This window comes from Phasianus colchicus, chromosome 23 (assembly GCF_987193195.1).
Source record: "Phasianus colchicus chromosome 23, bPhaCol1.hap1.1, whole genome shotgun sequence".
NCBI classification, from domain to species: Eukaryota; Metazoa; Chordata; class Aves; order Galliformes; family Phasianidae; genus Phasianus; species Phasianus colchicus.
The window spans coordinates 5,296,564-5,322,167 of NC_143458.1; the positions used below are offsets into that span (position 1 = coordinate 5,296,564).

Sequence of the window (25,604 nt, forward strand, 5' to 3'; positions counted from 1 at the left end):
GGGGCTGCAGTGAGCATCTCCTCCACGTTAGGGATGCAGGCACAGGGCATCATCCTCCAGGCCAGTCCATGGCAGAAGGCGGCCCCTGTGCCATCCTTGGATGGGAGCTGGGAACAGAGCTGCTCTGGGTAAAAGATTAGGCAGATGGTTTCATCTGGCAGCTCCCTTAATCTCATTATTGGAGCGAGTGGAAGTTTTTAAAGTGATCTCTCTTTCCTCTTCTACCCATACCCCATACAAAATGGCTTTTTATCCTCCCCAGAAAAAGACACATTTCCACGGGGGGCTCTTTGTTAGGCGCTAAAAGGAACTTTACAATTTTTCTCCTCAGTTTTGGTGCGTTCTCTCTCTCAGTGCCTTATTTTTAGCACTGAAAAGGAGGAATTATTAGAAAGGAAGAGAAAAAGAAAGGCAATTAGACATTTTCTGGGTCTTGCTTAAAAATATGGAGCACTTGGACGTGCCATGCATGAGCTTCTGACCACCACAAACTGCAGTGCTGTCAGTAACCTGAACAGAGAGAGGCACTGGATGAGGCGCAGGAGTTAACCGGGATGTGCACACCCCAAAGCAGTGCCCACGTGCCACCCCAAGGCCCCTCTCACCCCCACTGCCCACTCCCTTCTACCCTGCAAAGGTTTGCAGAAGGCTGCTAAGGACGAACAAAACTCGGTGCTCTGCAGCACAGAGCTGCCTCCCCGTTGCCACCTGCAGAAAAGCACCAGCAGAGCCCTTCCTGCAACAACACAACCCCTGGGGTTGCAAATCCCTGCAGGGAAAGCAGATGTTATTAATGCACTGCAGTGGCACACGGGCACACAGCAGCCTGGGGCTGGCACTGACTGCACCCCAAGTGGCATGGGTCTGGATGAGACCGGACCCATAGGAATACATGCAAGGAAGGAAGGCTTCATCCTGCTGCTTCCCACCTCCCCACTGCTGTGCTGAAGACAAAATCCACCTCCCCACCCCCTTTGCAGCAGAGCAGTGCAGAAGGCTGCAGGATCCTGCAGGGAGACGGCGTGCTTAGCATGCAGGAGATGGAGCTGAGCTGAAGCCCTGTCTGTGCCACAGTGCACAGGGCCAGTGAGCAGCCAAACGCTGCCTGCAAGGAGCGGGGCCACACCGAATTTGTAACCCCATCATTGCTCCCTCCATCCCAATGCGGGGATGGGGACAGCAGGGACTGGCATAACCCAGAGACCTCCTCCACCGCTGGGGCTGGGACAGAAGGATGCTCAGTGCATCACAATGCCTCCCCCAAAAAGGCATCGCAGCCCCTCGGCCCCCACCCCACAACTCTTTCAAACCTGCCCCTTTCCAGCCAGGCTCTCGCCAAGCACCCAATTACAGCTCCGTGGCCAAGGATGAAAAGCCTCTCTCAAGAGCATCTTGTTTGCTTTTTCTTTTTCCCCCTTTCAAGGTTCCTCTTCCCTCCCTTCTTATGAGGTTAAAGAGCTAAAGACCAACTCAGAGACAGATAATAGAGTGACAGAGGCTCATAAAAAAGAAACCGGAGCTTTGGAGAAAGCTGGCATACGGTGCATTAGGGATTTCTGTCGCAGCAGCTGGGAGTAACACTGACCCTCTGAACTCAATTTGCTCCACGGCTTCGAACGAAGGGAAGGCTGTGGACCAGCAGCATCCTCTCCTGGGGCTGTGGGGCTGCCCACAGGCCCTGGTGTGAGCTTTGGTGTCCGCCTCACCCTCCAGCCCCTGGGTCACAACTGGGGATGGATGCAGGTACAAACCCATCAATCATCCCGAGTTGGAAGGGACCCATAATGATCGAGTCTTTGTCCCTCCATCAGTGGGACACCACAACAAAAGGCAGCACAGCCAACAAGCCTGAGCAGTGCCAGGTGTGAATCCACGTGCTTAGTGTGACAGCAACCCTCCTGAGCACTGCTTGCACACAACAACCCCCTATCATCCATCGCCCTTACCCCAGTGCTGCAAGACCAGAGCTGTGAGCTCTGCCTCCATCCCACTGTCAGCCCCAGAGCACGCAGATAGCTGCACAAACCCAGCACATTCCCTCCACTGTCACTTTTTGCTCCTTTTAAACGAGCCGAAATTCTTCCCACTACGCATTAGCGCCCGACGTAATGGTGCAAAGCATTTTTCATTTATCATCATAATGCCAGTCAAATGAACCCCCTAATAACGTAAATGCAAGAGGAAAGCTATTAGAGTTTATTTGTGCAGTGGCTTTGAACTCGTCCCCACTGCTCTATCCACGTAACTGGAGGGGATGGATGGAGCTTGCATCTTCAGGTCCTTTCATCAAAAGCTATTCTCAGCTAGCCAGCCTTTCCTTACAACCCTGCACAAGCGCCTGTATTTGCTGAATTATCAAAATAAACACCTAAATACCTGAAATAATGCAGATCTCTTTACAGACACGAGCTGCAGCTGAGATCTGCTGTGCTGTGCCATCCCTTCCTGTCCATCCTCACCAGCCAGCCCCACTCCTCAGCATCCCCCATCATCTCTGGGTCATGGCTTAGCGGACACAGTGGTGAATAGTTGACAGTTGAGCTAGTTGATCTTAGTGGTCTTTTCCAACCTTAATGACTGCATGATCTTCCAAGCTCAACTTGTCACAGCAGCTCCCATCCCCATCCTGGAGAGCCATCGCAAGGCATTTCATTTTATATACAAGAATTCCCTCATTAAGCCTAAATTAAATGCATATTTCAGAACCTACAAGCGAGAGCAAACAATTCGGGCTTCTGCTTTATTAAACAACAACAAAAAAAATCTTTGTATGGAAAGAGTTTCTGTGCCAAATCACCGCCCCGCTGCCGGGCCGAGCTGCTCCCAGCCGCGCAGCATCCAGCGTGTCAGGATGTGCAGTGCTGGCAGAGAGGAGCTGCACTGCAGAGGGAAACAGAACAGCGCCCGCCTGACAAATTAGTTTACTCGTTAAGTTAAGAAGCCTATTTTGCTCAGCTTCCACAGAGCAACACGCTTAGCAGCCAGCAAACTTCGAGGCAAGGGATGTGCCCAGCTCCGGCTCTTTGTGCAAAGGCAAGCTGGATGCCATGCTGTCACCACACTGCCCACACAGCATGGCAATGGGGCACTAACAAACCCCATTCAGAGTCCGGACAGAAGGGAGGAGGGGAGATGCTTCTGCAGGACCGCGTGCATGCTGAGGAGCCATCGCTATTGGGGCAAAAAGCATCTCCAAGTCAAAGCCAGTGAGCAACCCAACATGCTACCAGCCAGCTCTTGCAGCCTTATAAAGCAATTAAAGCAGCCATAAATCAAATACAGAACTATTTTCAACGCCCTGTTCCTGGCTTCCAGCTGGTGGGATCTGGGACACAGAAGTGCAGCAGGAGGGGAGAAGGGCAGGAGGCAAAACTCGGGCAGCAGGAGCAAGGCGTGAGCTGAGAGCAGGAGGAAGGCTCAGGGAGGAGACAGAGATTAACGATTGTTTCCCAAATATGATAATTTCTGGACATCAACACATGAAATTTAATATCCTCATGGGCAAATGGGAAGGAGCACATCTCTCTGAGCCCATGCTGGTTTCCAGTACCCATGCACACAGGGGACGTAATGCACATCCAGCTGTCACCTCGCACGCCGGTGACAGTCCCTGAGTGCCTGCTGGGGACAGAACAGCCTGTTTTGGGGACGTGTCTATCACACCACGGCTGGGACACCGCTGAGGACAGATGCCAGACTGCATCCCTCACATGCTGCTAATGGGGCGTGAGCATCGCAGGCTGAGCTGGGCAGAAGGCAGCTGGCAGGGGGTGTCCTGAAATCTCATATTTTACACCCAGCCAGCCAGGAGATCCTGCAGCGTGCAGCCATGGGTGGGAGCATTCTGCTACAGTAAAGCTGAGCTGGTTGGGGGTTGTTTGAGGGCGCTGCTGGGTGGGCAAATCCTATATAAAGCCCTATATTTTCTCACACACCCTGCTGTGCCCCCCCCGGTTTGCAGTTCCAGCTACAGAATGGGTTTCATCATAGCCTGGGGCTGCTCTGAGATGGATACCCAGTGCTGTGCAGTGGGACAATTCTCCTGCCCAGCTCTGCAGTCCCTCCCTGTCAGCTCCCCATGAAGATTTGTAGGCCATGCAGAATTGCTTTATTGACATTTAAAGGTCTCTGTCAATCTGGCCCCCACACATCTTCGTTACAGAGGACAGGATTAATGTCACCCAACCCTGCTGCCTGAAAGCTAAGTCAAGCCTAAGCTACCTTTTTCTTCTTGCAGGCACTTCTGGTCACACAAATCCATGGGGAGGATGAGAGCCATCCTGGGTGACCTGTGCCACACCAAGAACTGCTGCACAGCACTTGCAGCACGAGGCAAGGCTTGGTCCATCCAGCCCCTGCTGAAGGCTCCATGGAGCTCCATGCTGGGGAGAGCTGGGATGCTCTATAGCCAAGCCTGCTGGCCAGGAGGGGAAAGGCAATTCAGGTGAGAACACTGATGAAACAACATGATTCACAGGTTGGTGGGAAGCAAGCTGTGGAGTAAGGGCAATGGGCTCCAAAAGGCAGGCTTCAACAAGCTGGTGGATTATTGTCTCCTGGGACAACAGCTTAAGGGACAAAGGAGAGAAGAGCTGGCAGTACTGAAGTAGACTGCATTACATGCACAAACAGCATGCTATCCCCGTGCAAAGGGAAGATGGAGAGCTGGAGGAAGAGCTGCGTGGCTCATAAGGAGCCATTCCATGACCTGGAAACAAAGAAGGATCCCTACCAAAAAAAATACAGAAACAAAGGCTCATAACTAGGGATGGGGGTAACAGAAGGGCAACAGCATCCAGGGAGAAATCCAGCAGTGCCCAAACAAGTTCTGATTAGTGAGGGACACAAGGCAGGAACAACTCAGCTCTTGCTCAAAGGAAGAGGAAAGGGAAGGTTGGGTCCATGGCCAAGCACGTGGCTGGGATCTCCACTGTGTGTCTGATTATCCCTCTGGCAGGGAAGGTACATCATGAGCACACTGCTCCCAGTTCCATGTTAGAAGGGAGGCAGGCATTCATGCCGGCGCAGGAAGGGTTAAAACAAAAAAGTCATCAAAAGTCATCGGGGGCTGATGAAGCCGTCCTGAGCGTGCTCACAAATCGGGGAAATCAGCCAGCACTGCTCCTGGAGAGCTCGAGGAGGGCGGCAGAAAGGGCACGGAGCCTTCCTTATCTTCAAGGAAAAAAAAGCCAGGAGCTGTAGGCAATCAGCTCAGCTTCAATCACGGCGAAGATACTAAAACAAACGATGAAACCATCACAGCTTGTAAGGGCCGGGAATTTAATAAAGCGAGAAAAAAGCCCCACACCACCACCACCACCACGAGTTTGTCAAGAACAGATCATGTCAAACCAACCTAATTTCTGCCTTGACAGGATAACTAGGCTTGGTGGATAAGAGGAAAGCTGTAGACATGATATACCTTGACTTTAATAAGGCGTCTGAAGCCGTCCCACGCGGCACCCCGCGAGCAACGCCGAGGACGCACGGTCTGGATGTAATGGGGGCGGAGGGGAGGCTAACAGGCTGTTGACAAAGCGCTCTCAAAGAGCCCTTATCTATTATTTACGCACAAGCCAGGAGGGCAACCCAACGTGGGATCGTGCCGAGCCCTGTCCTGAGCCCCACTCTGCTCAGCATTTGCATTAACAACTTCCACGATGGAGCCAGAAGCACGCTTATTAAAATTTGCAGACGATGCCAAGCGAGGAGGAGAGGGACTGGAAGAGCTCGGAGGGTTGGACCAGAATTTCAAATCACCTCCGGAGCGAGCAATAGGAGATTCAATATGGACAAGAGCCAGGTGATGCACTTCGGGAGGAGAAATCGAACGCACGGATGGAAACGGGGAGAAGCGGTCAGGGAGCGGCGTGCAGGGACTGGAGCACCACAGACTGCAAAGGAATCGAGCAGGCTAGGCAAGATGGCACATCATATTACAGGCTGTGTTAAACACAAGCAGCGTAAGGACAAAGGAGAATTATTTTGCTCCACTTGCTTTAATTCAGACCTCAGCTGCAATATCCATCCCGATCTGGCCGTCATGCTTGCACAGAGCCAAAGGTTAAGGCGTTGTGGCTTAGCACGGCCACCGAGCAGCTGCCCCTGCTAAGCACACATCTGTCTGCGCAGAGCTGCTGCTGGAGGGTCCCCTTCCCATCAGATCAATCCAAACTGAGCTCACCGCAGTGCTCACGCAGGGCAGGCGCACACCTCGGGCTGCTGGGATGCGATTGATCGCACGTCGGAGCCACGGACAAGTGGGGCTGAGTCCATGGAATAGCAATGAAACGGGTGAGAGGCACAGACAGCTCCAAAGGAAGATGAAAGGCGCTGGGGTTTGCTTTGTCTCGAGAAGAAAAGATTGAGTAAGACATGACAGCACTCTTCCCATACATAAATATCATATGAAGGTAGTGGTGAATAATTATTTGCCACATCCCTTGGAGGAGGCAGAAGAAAAAAGCCTAATTTGATGCAGAGATTCTGACTTGCTACTTGGTGCAACTTCCATTCCGGCTCATGAAAGCCTTGCAGGATGCCTGCAGGACTCTGCATCACCTCCGGCACCAAGCAGCAGCTCTGGCAGCTGCCCACAAGAGGTGCCCCAGGGCTACACCTGCCAGGACCCCGCCGAGCCCCCAAGCTTTGCGGGGTTTATTCAGCAGCAGCGACAACACATCAGAGCAGCAAAGGAGGAGATCACAAAGCAAACCATCACAGCACCAGTCATCTCCACGTCACCATGCTCTGGCTGAGCACCCACTCACCAGAGAGAGCAGAGCTCCTCCGTCCAGCCAGCACGACCCCACAAATCACAGCAAGCCACACTCAGCACTTTTATTCTTTATTGTTCCAGTTCAGACAGCTCCATTATTTATCCGGATTACTTATTCATGTTCTATTTCCAGGGACAACCTGCTTTGCTGGAGAGTTACCATCACCTCTCCTCCCTGCCCGCCCCCAGCCCGATGCCCTCAGCAGGGGATCTGGGGATGGTGCTACCAATTGCTCCAAGCAGAGCAGAGGTAAGCAGCCTGTAACCATCTGTCCCTCCCTCACACTGCTCAAGGGTCCTGGCAAGGAGAGGACTGAAAGTCTCAGCCAAAATGGCACAGACACCAAATGACAGAAGCACTGCAGATCTCCCATGGCCCCCCACCACAGCAGGCCTTCTGACCATCTTTGTGAGCTGAAACCACTGAACCACTTCAGAGACAGCAAGGGCTCAGCACCAGAGCTCTGCTGTAACCCCAGAGATGTCCAGCACACCCCACAGCCCCTACACCCCAGGGTATTCATCACCCTCGTTTCAAGGCTTTGCTTCAGAAGGCAGACAGACTTTTATCCATTTTGCAAAAGGTTTGAAGGCTGAAGGGTTTGAAGGCTCTGTGAGACACATCCTCCTGCCCCACGGGACTCAGTCTCCCCATCTCAAGCACTGACATCCCGAAATCTCACCCGTTGTGAGAAAGCATTTAGGTGAGGAAGGGCATTTCAAAGAGCACGTGTTGCTGCCGAGCCTGCTCAGGTCCTGCATCACATCAGCAGCACAAGCCCACATCTGCAGCATCATCCCACTCCCTCCAGCACATACAATATCCCAAAACCACACCGAGGTTTGAGAAAAAAAAAACTACCACCCTCAAAACAAGGCAATGAATTCCCATAACAAAACACACAACTCTGGTTCACTATGGGCACGTTGCCCCAGGAGCCATCCCCAGCAGCCCATCACCCAGGGCAGCACACAGCAATGTGTGCCCCCCACTGCAATGGGTGCTGAGCGCCTTCGAGGCCACGCAGCAGAGTGCAGGTTGTTGCTGGCTTCATCAAGGACTGAAAGCACTAAATATCTGGCTAGAGGCACTCTCAAACTAGAATATCAGGTGCAACGATTTTTACCAACGTCCTGTTGTGCTGTTCTAGCTAGAAGGAAAAAGATAAAGAAAAAAGGAGCAAGGCAAAAGCAAGCACTCACACTGACCTTGTGTGTTCACCTCTCTGCTCTGGCTCATCCTGCACGTCCCACAGGCACAACCCATTACAGACCTCCCACCAAAGCCATCAATCCCACAACCCAGGTGTTTCATGACCCTACAAGTAGCCCTGTATCTCCGGGTCATCTGCAGAGAGCTCCAAGGGGCATGACATCCCATCAAACCCCATGCTGAGCACACAGCCACTCCCAGCTCCAGCTCCAGACTCTCCTGAACGTCCTTTGAGGTGCACAGTGGCGGTGGCTGAGAGATGCTCTAATCAGTGCCTCTAATTTCAAACGCTGCAAGGACCATGTTATGCCTTGGGATAAATGTGAGAGGCTCCCATTGAAGTGAAAGAGAGGTACTGCACTTCAGAAGCTGAAATTTAGCCTTTTTAAAAAAAAAAAAAAAAAAAAGTCGCTAAAACTAAAATATTAAAGTGCATTTAAAAACATAATAAGGCAGATCAGCAATCAAACGGAGCAGCTTGCCGAGGGGCTGATAAGTGAGGAGGATTCCAGGGGCAGATACCACTACAGAAGGAAGGCCAGAAAGGCTTCGTTTAGAGTCAAAACGGCTTTTGATCCGAAATGTGGCACGGATAAGCCGTGAGTAGAAATTAATTTCTATGCTGCAGAGCTGGTGAGGAGCAGCCCAGGGCCACCACTGAGCCCTGCCTTCCATCTTATGACCCTGCTCCCGTCCCAGGGATTTCGGTGCCCTGAGATCAGCAGGCTGAGCATCCTCCCAACCACGCTGACTGACAGTGACATCCCCAGCACCAGCTCCCCTCCACATGGGACATTCCAGCCCCGTTACCTCACTGGGGTCAGCCAGACTGGAAGCAGAAGTGTATAATCCTTTCACGAGTTAATTAAAGTACCCATCCATCCTTCATTCAAACCATTAGCCACGGGTTTTTACCATTAATTATTTGGAACCAAATCAAACAAACAAACAAACAGAAGACACAGAAAGAGAAGAGAAAGCCAAGCATGGGAAGGGCGCTCCTGCAGTGGGGCATCCGCAACCCAGGACCCAGCCCATCTCTCCTCTGCTCTTTTCTCCCAATTTCCTTCCCTTTCCTTTGCTCTGTGGCTGTTCCCCATCTCCTTCTTCCCCTCTCCTCCTCACTCCCCATCACAACAAGGTTTAATGCCTCTCCATCTCTTTCTTCTTCCTGGGTAAATTGCAGCAAGCCTGCCGGCTGCTCGGGTGGAACACGCTGTTTTATATGCACCATAAAAGGAGAGAACTCTGTAAACAATATTATTTTTAATAAAATCCGAGGCTTTGGCAGGCCAGCTGCTTTTGTGTCTGTCTTAATTTAATCAGACGATCAGTTCTTTCAAGCAGCAAGAGGGAATGAAAAGCATTAGCAAGGAACCAAGGAACTGGTGAGGAAAAGACACGATTTCCATCAAGTGCTTTCTGCCCGGTGTGTTGCTATGAGAAGCAGCACCAACTTTTCAGCAAACTGCTTCCCAGCCTGGCTCTGCTGAACACAGCTCTGTCAAGGCACGGGAAGGACGTGAGCGCATCGAGCCGAGCGATGCTCACAGCAGTGCCTGGAAGCAGTGGTACAGAGGGTGCGAGGGATGCACAGCCCCATGCTGGGTGATGTTTGGAGCCAGCGCAGCTCTCTAGGACACTGCAGGTCTCTCCCTGGAATGGAAGTCCCCATGGATCCGTGGGTCTCACTTTTGTGCCCACGCCAAACCCCCAATCCCAAGCTATGGGGTCAAAATTCAAAGCTAACTAAATACGATGGCAGTAAGTTAAGGAAAAAATATTGAAGACCTTACAAGTATATCCCTAAAGGTCTGGAAATGCATTTGGCCAAGCAGCGATCAAGGAGCACCCACCAGTACTTCCCTGGAGCAGAGATCAGGACTTGGCACTGAGGGATATGGGCCATGGAGGCAGTGGGTTGGGGTTGGATGGGGGATCTGAGGGGTCTTTTCCAGGCAGGCTGGATGGGATCCTGGGCAGCCTGATCAATAAATTGGATGGCAGCCTGTCCATGGCAGGGCATTGGAACTGGATGATTTTTAAGGACCCCTCCAACCTAATCCATTCTGTGATGCTATGATTCCAGTCTTAATGAGGCTATGATGTCCCCAACTTCGTACCAGAGCGTTCTTTGTTACACACACTGAAAGCCACAAATCCTCAAGAACAGAGATCTTCCAAACTATGAAACAGTAACTGCTATATTCAGACACAAAGTAAACAAATTAATTGATATTTACTTGTTTACCCATTTACAAAAAACGTTAATCACTTTTAATATCTTAAAAATACATGTAAGGCTCAGGCATAAATATCACCAGTAAAGCAAACATGGTGCTCGGCACTGCAAAGGAATTAAAATTAGTATTTAATTACCAGAAATCGCTTGAAGTTCTTTTGCTACCATTAATCATTTCCAATTATGACTGTAATTACAAGCCAGCTTTTCTCTTTGGGTGGTCACTGCTGGGATCCAACGTGGTGACCCCGTGCTCATTGCTAGGGGCACCAACCACACCGACGTGCCATGGGCATGCAAACAACAGGAGGAAGACATGGCGACTTCATCCCCTTTGCTTGCACTGATTCTGCAGCAGCAAAACAAACCCAGAGGCCAGGCTGGAGCATCACTCCTGGGACGTGGTGCCCTGATGTTCCCCCCAGGTCCAGCTGGCACCACGATGCACCAAAGGCAACCAAACCACAGCAGGCAACGCAGAAAATCAAATGGAAACATTCCCTCTTGGTTCCCTCGGTACTTCTGCATGGGAAATGTGATTAAACTGTCCTTATCTTTGTGGGAACAGTTGTTAGCAATAATGAAATCATCCAGCCCTTTTCTTTTTGAAACCCAGCCACATCCTTTGGCTCCAGGAAACAGGGGCAGTGACATGTGCTGTTTTCATAAAAAGCCACAAGACAACATATTTCATTGCAATAAATTCCCTTCCCTCAAGTGAAGAATGGAGGAGAAAAGACTTCAAGGACAGGGAAAAGTTTCAGCCAAAGGGAAAGACTGAGCTGAACCTCAGCCCATGCAACACCGAAGCTGGCTCGGCAGGATGGAGGTGGAGTGGTGGGGGCCGGATGCTCCACCTTGGGAGCACTCAAACAAAAGGCTCCATATGTGGCTCCCAACATGAGGTAGCACTCAGGTTGGATATAAGGGAACATTTCTTCTCCAAAGGAGCTGCGATGCATCGGCACAGGGAGGGCAGGGTCATCCCTGGGGGGGTTGCAGAGCCGTGGGGATGTGGCACTGAGGTCGGGGATCTCAGAGGTTTTTTCCAACCTGAATGATTCTATGTCTCCACAACTGCAAGGCTACAAACCTCCCCCTGCTGTGCGCTCCATCCTCATCCCCACCGAGTGCTTTGGCCACCTGCTTTCCAACCCACCCCAAGACTCCACGTTCCTGCTACATTCTCCTCTCCGTCCAATGACAACCCAGCATCCCCAAGCCTTGGCTGCCCGGGCGGATAACACGTGGTGACTTAGCAGCTTAGCACTGAATTAAGCAGCCAGCTTTCCCCCGTGCTGCCCCCTAATTAGCGGGCTGCATTTTGTCGTCCTCCCAGCACTTGGCTGAGGCTCCCCTTCCCTCCACTCCACGCTTATTCTGTTCACTGAGCTAATTGCTGAGCGCCTGCACCCTGGGTGTCTGCTGCTGTTGGAGAAGATTAGTATTTTTACAGAGGGGGAAAAAAAGATTAAAAAAAAGAGATTGTGTTTTTTAAAGCAGATGAAAGGAGAGCCCAAGGAGATATGCATTTGACTCTCAAACACGCTCCTTCAAGTCTCCCTCAGCAGTACTTAAAGGCGTTTCCAAAGCAAGACTTTATGAATGCTAAATGAACCCAGCGCCTTGTTCCTCTGCCACAAGAAAGGGAAAAACTTATCTTTTATATACAATATTTCCTTTACGGCTGACACCGTGCATCACGCATCCCTACTACCAGCCCCACTTCAGACACAAAGCTGACCTTCACAAAGTCACGGGCAGAGCGCTGCCTCACCCGGCGGGATGCTCTGAGCAAAGGGCGAGGTGAGGAGAGCGCAGGTGGGGATGAGCTGAAAGCTTTCCTCAGTTGCTGTGATCTCAGCTGCCCCAGCCCAAGATGTGACGTCCATGGGGATGCACTGCCCAACACGAGGCTTTCTAAGGATGCTGTGCTGGCAAGAGGGATGCAGGTTGGATAGGGGAAGGACAACTAAGGCAGAATGAGAGCAGCCCAGCAAGCCAGAAGCACGAAGGACAACGTGCAACACTCCCCATCCAGCCCTGCAAACTGTACCACAGAGGGATGCTGGTTGGATTTGCATCCAAACTTCCCAGTTTCAGAAAGGACAAGAGGCACCTGGCCAGCACGCCAGGCGTTCAGCATCCAAGCACCTTGGGCTATCTGGGTCACTTAGCAGAATGCATTGCTCACCCTAACTGAGCACCTCCAGCAGGACCAGTTCCTTCCTCTGCCCTCCCTACCCAGGAGGTGGGTGAGAAGTGCACCCAGCTTCACACAAAACACCCTGCAAGGAGGTAGGGACACGCTGTTAGGAAAACACCCACCCAAAGGAAGTCCTGGGAGATTTAATTAGCCACCGTCTGTGCTGCTTAAGCTTGTTGGGTGCTACATAATTGCTAAATATTATCTCGGCAGGTACAGCAGTTTGTTCGGATAATGCCAGTGATTGACATTTCCCTGGCATCTTTCATCCCAACCAGATCTGATATTAGTCTATTATAAAACATTCTTCTGTCCCAATCCTCCATATGTCTCTGAACTGTCAACAGGATGGTAACTGGCTCTGCATTTTCAAAAGGCACAAAGCAACTTCATGGGATGCAGCAGAAGCTGAGCTCAACTTTGCTCAAGTTGCACGCACACACACATGGAGATACGGGCTCTTCTTCAGTACTGGCATAGGGTGAATCTGTGCACAGCACCCAAAAAGCTCACAGCCAAAGGGAAGAGCCCATCTCCATCCCCTGGCAGGCAGCAGTGGGTGCCACAACCCAACACCAACGTGAAAAATACATTCCAGGGACAGCCCAGCAGAGGGGCCACCGAGTGATTAATTGGAGACTATCAGTTTGGGATAGGTCTCTAAATTCTCATTAAGTCAGGTGCTGAGGCATCACACATTAATCCAGAACATTTCCCCTTCGGCCCAAACAAATAAATAATTGTTGTATAATTCAGGGAGGATGGGGTGGAGCCATCTCATCCCCCCTCTCCCTGCCTCTTCCAAACTAACCAGTGAATAAAACATCGCCCGCAAATCTATTAGGCTAATTTTAAATCCTGACAATTTAGCAGCACTTCAGCAAGATAAGAGCCATTTATTAAAAGCCACAGTTCATTAAGCCAAATGCTGCTGGCGTATTTACTCAGAGAAGCTGGGCTGGGCTCCCATCGGGGCCAAGGGAGGAGTCCCCATGCCCCACCAGACCTTCCAACATGGACCTTCCTCCTCCCAAACCTGTGTGGGGCTGCGGGAGAGGATCCTATGGCTCCATGCATTACTGCATCTGGAGCAATGCCCTACCACAGCACTGACACTCCTGAGAGCACCAAAGCCAGAATCGGGATGAGCTGAGCATCACTTCAGCCCCATTCCTGTTAATGGCAAGCACAGATTGACTCCAGGCAGGGGATGACAGCAAGCCAAGGGAGGGCTACATAGGAAGGATTGTTTTTTGCCAAAAGCAACCAGATTGCACTCAGAGCTTTCATTCCTCCAGACTGCAACGTGACATCTCTGTAAGCTCGCTCTGCTGCACTGCTGTACTGCCTCCCAGAGCATCCCAGTGCTCTGGGACACAGGATAGGCTCGGGGTTGCCTGACTGCAGGGAGGCAGCAGAGAAGGAGATGGACTCCCTCCTTTAACAGCCCTGCATCTCCTGCTGTGGTTTTTCAACCCCCAGGATGGCAAAGTGTCACACTACAAAATGCCAAGGGGCACAGCAACCACAACCAACCCACAGATGGGCGAAATCCAAAGGTGTCCCAACCGGGTGCTGCACAAACACAGCCCACAGAGTCTGAGCAAACTCTGTGCCAGCCCACTGACTCCAGCACGGCGCAGGAGCATCACCGAGCCGGCAGTCCCCTCTGGCTCCTCCTTGCTGCTCAGATCCCAGCAGCGTGGGTCTTTGTGGGTAGGGAGCAATCAGCAGTGGCTCGGTGGTACCCGAGGGATGGAGGCACGAGGGATGCAGAGCAGCACTGCGAGCAGCAGGCAGCAGAGGGCAGTGAAGAAATCCCATCTCACAGAGTTCGTGAGTGCGATTCATTCCAGCGGGAGCCATCCAAAGAGACTTTATCAAGTGCAATTGTCCCACTGTGCCTTTCACCTGCACACACTCACAAGACAGTCTGGAGTCACCACAGAGTCTCCCTTTACAGTCATAGCTGAAAGGAGCATTATAAAGGTGAATTAACATTTAAAAAGAATGTAAAAAACCCAGAACTGTTCTAATGATGATTAATGGGAAGCTATAAGGGAGGCCGTGACCTCCTAGTGTCATTAAATGGATTGGCAGGTTTCTGAGCATTAATTATAAATAGCCACAGGAGTTCTAGCGCTTAGCAGAATGATGATAAATCCATGACACGGGCGGAGGGACAAGGAGTCAGGAGCAGTAGGAACGTGTGCTGGGTGTGCACGTGCACACAGTGCTGGTTTGCACACCGTTACATGCACAAGAGAGGTGGAAAGGGAGAGGCACAGCCGTGCCCATCTGAGCGTGCTGCTGTGTTGGGGTGGAGAGAGAGAGAGAGAGAAACGGGCACATGATAAATTAGGCTCTGCCAGTCAATCACATTTCCTAAATGTTTTATATCCCAAAAGCTATAAAAGCAATATCCCTTTCTGGCCTTATTGGAGCCATTTCTGTAAGGCAATCACATCTGTCTCCCTGGGGATTTCAGCTGAACCATGCCTGGGCTCCCCCCTCTTTTGTACTTACAGTGCAGCCTGCTCCCAGCCAAGGGTCAGAGCGTGCATACAAATGGGGAGGAAGAGGAAAAACAAACAGCCCCCAATCAGCTCTGCAGCAGACGTAAACTTCTCCAGATTGCCCAGTGCAGAGGCTGCAGGAACCAGAGGCCGTCAGCATTTCGCAGCCATCAGCTTTGTGTTTCCTCCTCTCCAACGTGTGCTCCTCCAGGTATGATGACATCCTGGGCTGCTCTCCCAAGGAAGCACAGCGACTGCAGAGGGCAAAGGGCCCTCGTGCTGACAATGCAGGGGCTGAGGGGGATGCCAGGGGTTTCCCCGTGCCACAAAACCCCCTCCATAGGGATCCCAGAGCTCCCATCCCCACTCCCTGCATCCCCTCCCACCCAGCATCACCTGTGCCAGAATTGAAAACACTGCTGCTCCTATTGAGATTTAAGTATCATTGCCCTGTGGGCTCCTCCAGAGGAAGGCATTATTTCAGCTGATTGGAAAACGGTGGCAAAAGAACAGGTTCTCCATACAATTTTCTTCATATCCTATTAGCCGCAACACAATTACAGCGAATGCATCAATTCTTCGTCCCAGCAGCTCCTGGAAAGAGCCACCTATTAAAAGCTGGCTTATTAATGGAATTGTACAGTCAGGATTAATCGGGCCGCGCTGGCCCTTTCCATTTCTCACTCCACAAGTGCTTTTGTTTGCTTAATAGGCTGAAGTAACTCGAGAACGACGCAACTCAGAGCTTCCCCCATTTGCTGCGCACATCGGCAGCAAATTTAATCTGTCTTTATTTTAGGGCATCGCTCGGGGCTGAAACGTGGCACGTGGCAGCAAGGACATCCACACACACAGCAGTCAGGGCTGAAGCAGAAGAGGCATTTTATTTCCCTTCTGGAGGAGCACAGCAGAGCCAGCCAGGGGAATCCCATAAACCATCTTCAAAAATCCCACATGGATTTGAAACACCGAGAACAAGTGCCAAAGCAAACCAGCAGGAACCAACGAGGGGACCAGCACAGTATCATCCCATGAGTGCTCCGAGAGCCCTCAACTGCCCCAAAAGAGCCCCAAAAGAGTCCCAAAGGGCCCCAGCTGCAATGCCAGCCCTATTGCCAGCCCCATTCCCACAGCTGCTGTCTCCCAGCACAGATATTACGGCGCTGGCGAAGCCAATGCATGTTGAAGCACGGTAATATAGTATGACTTTCCCCTTTAATGGAATTTTTCTAGCCCACTAGGAAAAAAAAGACTCCATTAGCCCTACTACAAAGGCTCCTACTTATTAGTATTTTAGAACAGCGGCAAAAACATTTCTTGAATCTAATTATTGCTGACAAATATGAAAATTGAAATCAAAGTTAAATTTTCAGCTACAGTGCCTCATACGGCAGCAGCTCGCCCGCTCCCGACTTCAGCATCAACACATTTGTTCTGCAGGGACGGAGCCCCCCCAGCCCACCCCTCCATCTCTGCAGCACCCACTGCTTGTTTACCAGCTGGCAGAGCACAGCAAGGCTGGCAGAGGGCTTTTCTGACATTAATTTCTATATTTTTATCCCCCACTTTGCCCTCTCCCCCAGCAAGGAGTTGCTGGGTGATTTTAAATTCCTCGAGATCGAGGATCAGGAGGAAGGGGGGAGAGAAGAAATGAGGGGGAGGGGGGAGAAAAGAGCCGTGTCAACATATTTCCTTTCTCCTGCCTCCCCCCCCCAACATACTGTAAAAATCAATCCCCTTTGTCATTTTGCTCTGCTTGTGTGAATGTTTAATGGCTGTCGAGGGAGATAATGATTGCTGCTAGGAAATTCATTTCAGATTTGCTATTTATAAAGTACTTGGTGCTCAGGTGGGAAATTAACATAAGGAAGGGGGAAAGGGACCGAAGCAGGGAAAGAAAAGCAGCAGGAGAGGAGGGATGAGGCAGCAGGGCGGCCGGAGAGGTCTGAGGAGGATGTGCCCAATATTTGCATCCTCACTGGGGCAGAGGGATGAGGGTCGTGCGTGGAGGGGAGACCCACATGGAGCACACAGGTGTTCCCCAGCACCACCCTGCATCTCTCATGGGATGCACACACAGGGTATGTACACACCCTGCATCTCTCATGGGCATCCCTTGTATGCATCCTGCACCCCTCCTGGGCATAGAATCATCAGGGCTGGAAGAGGTGTCTCAGATCCCCACCCTACCATGCCCAGCGACCACATCCCTCAGTGCCACAATCCTGGATCACCCCCCTGATGGTGACCCCACCACTCCCTGGGCCAGCGCATCACCAGTCCTTCCAAGAATTATTATTTCCTAATAACCAACCTACACACACACTGCTCCAGAGAAAGGGCTGGGGACCCTTCAGCAGGACAACAACAACAACAACAACCGTGCCACTTCTCTTCCTCCCCCTCTTATCGCTGTTCCAATACCATTTACTAGCTGTACATCCACAGTACAGTTTTCTGAACTCAGGTGGCTGAATGCTGCCCTGTGCTGCTGTTTCAGCTAGCCTTCAGCTGCAGTTCTGCCTCTGCCTGGACCTTAGCTGAGACCTCAGCCCTCTTCTCCTCCTCGAGTTTGTGATTCTGAGCACGGTGCAGAATGGCACTGCATTGCATTCTTTTGGTGTATGGGTTCACTCCCGTCACCACTCTCAGATTCTTCAACGGGTTTTTCTTCTGGACTCTATGCTGAATCTTTCTCTCTGGAGCCCACAGCATCCTCTGGAGCTCCTGGCTTCTTCCAATCTCCATTTGGTCGCCATATGCGCTGGCAGGTTGCAGCCACTCTGCAGAGCAGCAGGTTTGCACCAGGTGCTGTCCCAGTCACCCAGCTCAAAGAAGGCACTTCCAACCCAAATACAGGAAACACCCAACGTGGTCACAGAGAGCGAGGTGCAGCAGATTCAGCATCCCACAGGGACACCCCATCCAGCATCCCACCTCCCTTGCACACACCCAGCATCCTCTGTGGGCATCCTGCATCCCTCGCGGGCATCCCTTGAACACAAACCCCATCCTTGCAGGCATCCCTTGCATACATCCCGGCCTGCAGAACCCGCAGAGCATCCCAGCTCCCTGCACAACCTGTTGCTGTGTGGGTGGCTGTGAATCCCAGGGGGAATTCCCAGCTGTGCCACCGCCGGAGCCGCACAGGCAGCGCGACGCACGCAGCCATTGAGCTGCTAATTCCTCGTCTCAGAAGTTGCTTTTCACTTTCTGATTTTTCAATAATAGGCTTGCTATGAATCCCTTAAGCTTCTGAAATAAGCCAAAAACCGCTTTTCCAGCCATTTACATAAACACAAGTGGATCAGAAGGAATAATCATAGTTTATGCATTATTTGGGGGCTTTGGAGCCGGCTGCTAATGTGATGTCAGGTTTTGAAGCTGAGAACCTACAACGGGAAGTGTTGACGGGTAGCAAAGCAGCAGAAAGCATAAACAATAAATAATACCATTTTTTCAATGTTGCATTCAATGACAGCTTGGCTGTCCAGCGGCTCCCGCTGCCCGCAGCACTGTTCCAAAAAGAGCCTCATTAAGAGAGATGTCACTCATGCCAAAGCCAAAACCAGCCCTGTCGCTCCTTGGACTGCCATCAAAACCCCGGTGCCGGCTTCGGGGATTGACCGAGCAAAAAAGTCTCATGTAGGCACCCTCTCATCTCTTCATACCATCTGTCCTGCAGAACGGGAATAAAGCCTGAAAGCAACCAAACAAACCCTGCAACTCAGCGTTATCCACCAGACAGCCTCCCAAAGAGGGGAAAACAATACATGCAGCCACGCTCAAAGGGGCAGATAATGCTGCAGTATTAATGAACCTTGCTTCACACTTCAAGTGCTTGTCGCGCTTCCAATGAGGCAGGTTGGATTTGGCTTTCAAACAAGGTCTTTAAATCAAGAATGCTGCTTCTGACAAAATCAAAACATTAGCAGAGGGTCTGTTTTGAAGAAGTAATAATAAATTTAAAATTAAAAAAAAAAAAAAATGGAACGAGGCGCGAGACTGCGGGCTCTGCTGTACTGCTGGAACGCCGCCCTCGGATTGCTATTTTGTTTGAAATAACTTCACAACTTTGTACATAAGCAAGCTCGGATCTGGAGGAAAAAAAAAAAATACTTGAAATCAATCCCTATTTCCCCCACGTTTTTCTAACGCTGGGAATCCATGCCTTTGAATGGAAAAACTCCCTCTGTTTCCAACATTACACAATTTCCTGCGGGGTTTCCCACTCCTTGGCTGCTGCTGCTCCACTGTGAGTCACAGCAGGGCATACCTGAGGGCCTGGGGTACTGCAAGCTTGGCTTAGCTTGGCAAGGAGCTTTCTTCACGCTCTGTGGTGCAAAATTGCACTGTGGGGCAAAGACCCCATTTGCAAAGGGAATACAAGCTAGATAGAGCTGAGAGAAGAGAGGGAAGAGGTGGTGTCCTTATGGCAAGGTGAGGATGGAGCACACAACAAGCCCACCTCGCTGCAGGATTCAGGCAGAAGCAAGCTCCCACTGAATGGTTTGAGTTGGAAGGAACCTTAAAGGCCATCCAGTCCCATCCCCTGCAATGAACAGAGACACCCAAAGCTCCACCAGCTGCTCAGAGCCCCGTCCAGCCTGACCCTGGGTATCTGCAGGGATGAGGCACCACCAGCTCCATCAGCACCTCCCCAGTGTTTTAAGGGAAATACTCAGAGCCACACTCCCCACCACCCAGCCCTGCTCAGCAAGCAAAGCATGCAGGAGGTGGAGGAAGGAAAAAGCAGAGGGGGGAGGATGCCAAGAAAGGAGCGCTGCCTTTAGTGGGAACAGCCAGCGGGACAAGGCAGGTCAAAGGGTCAATTAATTTACAACAGCTTTCAGCATCGGACATATTAACTGTAAGCGCATCAAAAATCCATGCTATCCTTCTTGGCAGGAGATAAGAGCACACTGAAGGCAGCACCTCTGATTTATTATTAACCAGGAGTGAGGCGTGCGCGTCGGGAAGGCAGGAGGCGGCGGATGCAGCCCTGAATGTGCCAGCAGCACAGCATGCACCATGCAAAAGGGCTCCAGCACCTGGGATCAGGGTGCCCCAGGGATGCAGTGATGGAGAGCTCATCCTCTGTGCTCTTGGCTACTTGAAGGAATGAGAGGATGCACACGCAGGGGTGCAGGATGCTGGCTGAAGATGGAGACATCAGCACGGCTTGGGTTTCTGAATCCCAAAAGTTGGCATCTTGCTCCTCTTGGCCTCTGGTTGAAACCAAGAACTCCAGCCCAAGTCACAGCTCCAAGGCAGCTGTGAGCCTTTGCCATCAACATCTGAGAGGGATCATGGCTCGGTCCCACTGAACAAGAGCAGATTTGCCATCGTGCATCAAAGGAGCACAACCAACAACCCAAACACATAATCACATTTACCCTCCTTAGGGCTTTGCTCTAGTAAAGGCATCCATTGGGCTGAGGAACAGGCAAAGAAAATTTACCCTCTCCTGCCTTTTCAGAAGCTCGGGAAGAGATGCCAAAAGGTTTTTTTCTGACCCCGTGGCCATAAGGACATCCCCTTCATGATGCTTTGGCTGTAGCCATCCTCTCCACCTCCACCCTGGCTTATCACAGCCAGCCCCGCTTGCTGCCTTGACCCAGATCTGTCAACTGATCAATTCTTTTTCTCATAGAGAAAAAATAAATTGGGGGGAAGGAAACCACAAATATGGATATTTTTAAGCAAAAACAGCAAGAGAAATAAACGAAGCAGACACTTGGAATATCAAATGCACTCATCTCATGCACAACAGGGCGAGCACAACAGGCAGATGGAATAACCATCAGCCAAGGTTACTATGATGATCCAAATGAGATGAGGAAAAAAAAAAATGGTTTTCACTGAGCACTGGGACACCCCAAAATGGGTGGCAGTCCCCAGAGCACCCAACCATTGGCAGGAAGGCTGCTGGGAGCAGCCCAGCACGCTCCCTCTGACACATCACAAATTCACCTGTACCTAAGAGGAGGAGCCTTGTGCACAGCACCCAGCACCCCCAGAGCTGCACCCATGCATGGAAGCAGCAAGGAACACACGCACAACCCCACCTGCAGCACTGCACGCAGCCCAGCTCAGCCTGCACCACGTGCCAACCCAACATCTTCGGTGCCATCCCATCCATGCGCAGTGCATCCTTCCCATCACAAAGGTCTGCTGGGGTTCCTGTTGACTCTGCTGAGTCTTAAAAATGTGCCAATTAATCCTAGGCAGCAGCCTGGTTTCCAGAGGTGCCGGATCCCTGCTTGCAGCTCCAGTTAGAATCAACAAGAGTGACAGATGTTCAGCAGTGCTCCAAATCAGGCTATCAAGTACCCACACTGCACCCTCCTCTTTTATGTACTACACCTAACTAGGTTATCTAATCATGTCGGTATTGATTATTACTGTTATTACCTATTAAATAGCTATTTTCTGCCGTTGGGGTGAATATCACATTTTATTGACCTGCGTGGTAACCATTAACCACCAAGGAAGCCACATCCAGCATTTCCCCAGGGGAGCAATAAATCCGGGTGTTCACCAGAAGACGTCGATACACATAATTTTTCTGATACACATTCATTAGTGCAATTACCTCCGTGCAGGAGCTGCTGGGTTTCCCTCCAGCCCTCCTGAGGCTGCAGCCCCATTCCACACCACGTTCCCCAACCCTGTCTTTCCCAATGGCAGCACCCCAATGTCTCTGTGCTGCTTCAGCCCCGTTCCCCTTCAGTGCCATCTGCAACCCAACCACATCGAGGGGGCAAATAATTCTTCCGAGTGAGGATTGCTTGGCGTATGATGTTGACACATGCTATTATTTTACATACCTATTGCAGCGTGCGCACTGATTAGAATAAGGTCTTTATGCTAATTTGTAAATCAAATTCCCATAATTCTTGGCTTACTGACGCTAAAAACCCAGCTAAATCTTTGCTGACCTTTTAGCCTGGTTAATCCTTTCGTCTGTGGCTGAGTGAGGAGTTCCTTCCCCTCCTCTCCTGGACTGTCATTTTCACACCCACCTTTGGGAAGCACTGGTGCACTTTGGGAAGCTGGGTGGCAATAAGGACACAGCCACGAGCATCCCTCTGCTTTGGGAAGAGAGAACACAGCCTCCAAAGCGTGCTCCACATCCCCACTGCCACTATTTCACATCGTGCAGAAGAGCTGTGGGGATGCTGCATTGCAAGCAGCGCTCATCCCCCAGCACTGGGGCTGGAGCCCCTGCTTCCCTACATGCCCAGCACCAGTGGAAATGGAAAGAAAACCAACAAGAGCTGCAAACCAATGGATGCTTGCATAAATACAGGCGTCCAAGCACTCCTGAATTACCCCACTTCACGCTCCTCTCCACTCTCAAGCGCACTCACAAGCCACTTTCCTTATTGTTTGTTTGGCTGCAAATAGGTAAATGACCCGGAGTATTGACAAACTGCCGCAGAGGGCAGCACAGATCTCTTGAGCTGTTTGGAGTAGCGATGTGCAAAACAGTTTTTTTTTTTTTTTCCTGCATGACAACAATTTTCACGCTCTCAGCCACAAACCAGTTCCACCATCAGGTAGGAAAGTTAAAATTCAAAGAAACGCTGTGAATAGCGGAAAAGATCACTACAGCAGCAGGGGGCTGCTGCATATCTGCCAATGCACACACGTATGTAAATGCACACGCTCCCTCTGGGGCTGAATGGATGCCCAATTGCTCAAAATCCACTCCGAAAGTTTTTGCTAAAAACCAAAATGACTTCTGCTGGCAAGTTTATTTCCTTGAAATGACTCTTTGAAACACAATTATGCAACGCAGCCTCCCAGGGGGAGCCTCTCCCATGCAGCACTGATGACCCAGCACCTCCCAGCTTCCAAAAAAGGTCCAAACTTTTGGCTGCTCTATGCCACCCTCTCCCCCCATCCCACGGCTCTGCCCCCCTCCTCTCCCCCCCCCCAGCCCACGCCGTGCTGCAGCTCCAGCTGTTCCCACCCAGCAGTGACTCAGGGCCTTGTGGGACCCACACTGCATGCAGGGCTGAGTGCGGGGGGTGGGGGGGGGGGGCAGGAGGGGTGTGTGCAAAGGATTTCAGTTAGGGGGAGGCAGCCCACCCCTCCTCACTGCTCTGCTGCAGAGGGGAATAAAAACCAAGGGAAAAAAAAAAAAAAAAAGCTCAACTTTTTGATCTGCAAGCTTTGATGGGAGAATGAAGAGAAACATGAGAGATGAGCAGGGAATAGGGCTGCAAGGAGACAGAAGAAAGCACTAAAAGAGGCACGGATTCTGCATCAGGGAAGCAAGGAGAAGGATGGCTGCCCACCGCCCAGCCTGGGCTCCCCATGGAGGTGGCATCTCCAGGAGCCCCAGGGGGAGCAGGATGCAGGGTGCCAGCATTCCCAGCAGCATCACAGGCAGCGGGAGCTTGAGGAGGGCGAAGGGAGGAAGGCGAAGAGGAGCGATGCCTCGCTGTGTGCTGCGCATGCTAAGCAGCCCGCACCGCTCCATCCCAGCAGCTCTCCCTGCAACAGCGGGCCAAGCAGAGAGAAGTTTGAGCTCTGCCCATCTCCCCTCGCTTTGCTGGGTGCAGCCCCCGCTCACGAGCCCCCAGCCCCACACAAGGTCCTGCTGCACAGAGGGTGAACCAGGCAGGGATGCTCAGTGCACACAGCTGCCCCCCACCCACAGCAGGCACCAGGACAGCTGCAGCATTCCCACTGCAATGCCATCCGCTGTGCAAACGCATCCTCATCTCCGGGGCTGTCTGCACCCCAAAAACCCCCCGAGGGCAACCGCTGCCCTCGGGATCACACATCCACAATGAGGCTTGGGGGGCAGCCCCGGCTGCATCCCCCTTTTCTGCAGCATGAACTGGGCGGGCAGCCGGTGCAGGATGTGACCCCCCGGAGGAAACCCCGCTCCCACAGCCCCTCCAGATGGCTGGAAGGAGCCTAACGCAGACTGACAGCCCGGTGCTGCCGGCCAGCTGGGGCCGGCTGCCGCTTCCTCCCCCCCCTCCCTCCCTCCCCCTCCGTTTCGCTGTTTTATATATAAAGTGTATACATTTATTTATTTATTTATTTAGCAGATCCCCTCCCGAGGGGCTGCAGGGTGTGAGCAAACAGCTCGCCATCAGAACACATCAGACCACGAATTCCCCAACTCCTCAGCCCTCGGGTTGCACCGAGTTTTTGGGACGACCTTGCAGGAGGATCCAGCAAAGGAAAACCAAACCAAGCCGGGAGGCGGGGGGGGAAGCAGAAAAGCGGCACAGAAGGGCCACGAACCTCACCGCCTGTTGGATGTACAGGTCCTCCAGTAGCCAAGTTGTGCTGCTGGAGATGGCAGAGCCGCTGGGCACCACCCAGCATCCCCTCTCCCCAAAAATCAAGAAGTTGCTTCATAGCCCGAAGCAGGGGGGGCACAGGGACGGAGATGTCACCGTGCTGCATCCCCCACAACTTGGGGGACAGCAGGGACCACTTCCCAGGTGCCTTTCCCCCCTGCCCCCCCCCCCCAGCCCCTGTTGGGGGCTCCTCGCCCCCACGATGTCGGTGTAGGATCACGCACGCCCGTGTCCCCCTACCTTGAAAGAGGAGGAGTGCGGCCATCCCGGCGAAGATCACCCATGAGACGGGGTGCTGCATTTTCGCCTGGGCCATATTCGGAGCTGCGTGCCTCTCCCTCCTTCCCCCACTCACTGCCTGCTGCCTGGGAGAGGTTTAAAATCCAGCGTTTCCCGAAGCGAAGCGCGAAAAAAAACCAGGAGAGGTAAAAGAAAAAAAAAAAAAAAAAAGAAAAAAAAAATCCCTACAGAGAAAAATAAATAAGGGAGTAAAAAAAAAAAAGACAGAAAGAAAAAAAAAAAAAAGAAAAAAAAAAACCGGCGCAGGATGGGGGAGGGAAAAAAATAAATGAAAAATAAAAAAAAAAAGGGGGGGAGGGGGGAAGGGGGGGTCGGAAGGGGCGGCAAGGTGCGACGGACAGGCGCTGCGTGCCCGCCGCTCCGGCCCGCACACGCCGCCCGGGCTGCACACGCCGCCGGCAGCGCACCGCTCCCGCCCCGCGCCGCTCATTGGCTCCGCGCCGCCTCCGGAGCCGCCCCGCTCCGCTCCGCTCGCACCGCACCGCTACGGCAGCGCCGCCGCGGGGCCGCTCCGCGCTGCCCCTACGGCTCCCGACCCCGCCGCGCCGGCCGGCCACCCTCCTGAGCCCCCCCCGCTTCACCTCTCCTCTGTTAAATTTAATTTAACTCGTGGCATCGATCTGCTTTTATTCCAGATAAAGCCGTGCGCCTGCAAGAATGGACTTCATGCTGTAACTGCGCTCGCACCGTTCCTAACACCTGATCCAACGCTGCTCGTGTAGGTTCTGTGCCCAAACAAACGCCTTGCAATATAGCATCGTTGGAGGTGGAAATGACCTGAACTTGGGCTCCTACAGCTGACCAGCAAGTGCTACCGGCACAGCTGCCCAGCCACCATGGTGTTCAGAGCCATGGAAATGTGGCACTGTGGGGTGGGGATCTGAGACGTCTTTTCCAGCCCTTAATGGTTCTGCCATTCTCTATCTGGAGCCCATTCCCCGAGGCAGCCTTTCCTCTGACTCTAAAAAGTCCAAAACAACCACATCTGCCCACACACAGCCCAATGCGGAGAGCACAGCA

At 52.0% G+C, this 25,604-nt stretch overlaps 1 protein-coding gene across 1 annotated transcript in view; it reads right to left on the reverse strand.

Annotated features, from left to right (window-relative positions):
* The window catches only part of LOC116233075 (protein CEPU-1), a 244,951-nt gene extending 220,238 nt beyond the window's left edge, over nucleotides 1–24,713 (reverse strand). Inside the window, exon 1 of the mRNA XM_031599766.2 lies at nucleotides 24,525–24,713. Within this exon, the coding sequence (XP_031455626.1) occupies nucleotides 24,525–24,600 (76 nt within the window). The 5' untranslated portion in view covers nucleotides 24,601–24,713. The remainder of the gene's footprint in view (nucleotides 1–24,524) is intronic.
* Nucleotides 24,714–25,604: the final 891 nt, after the last annotated feature.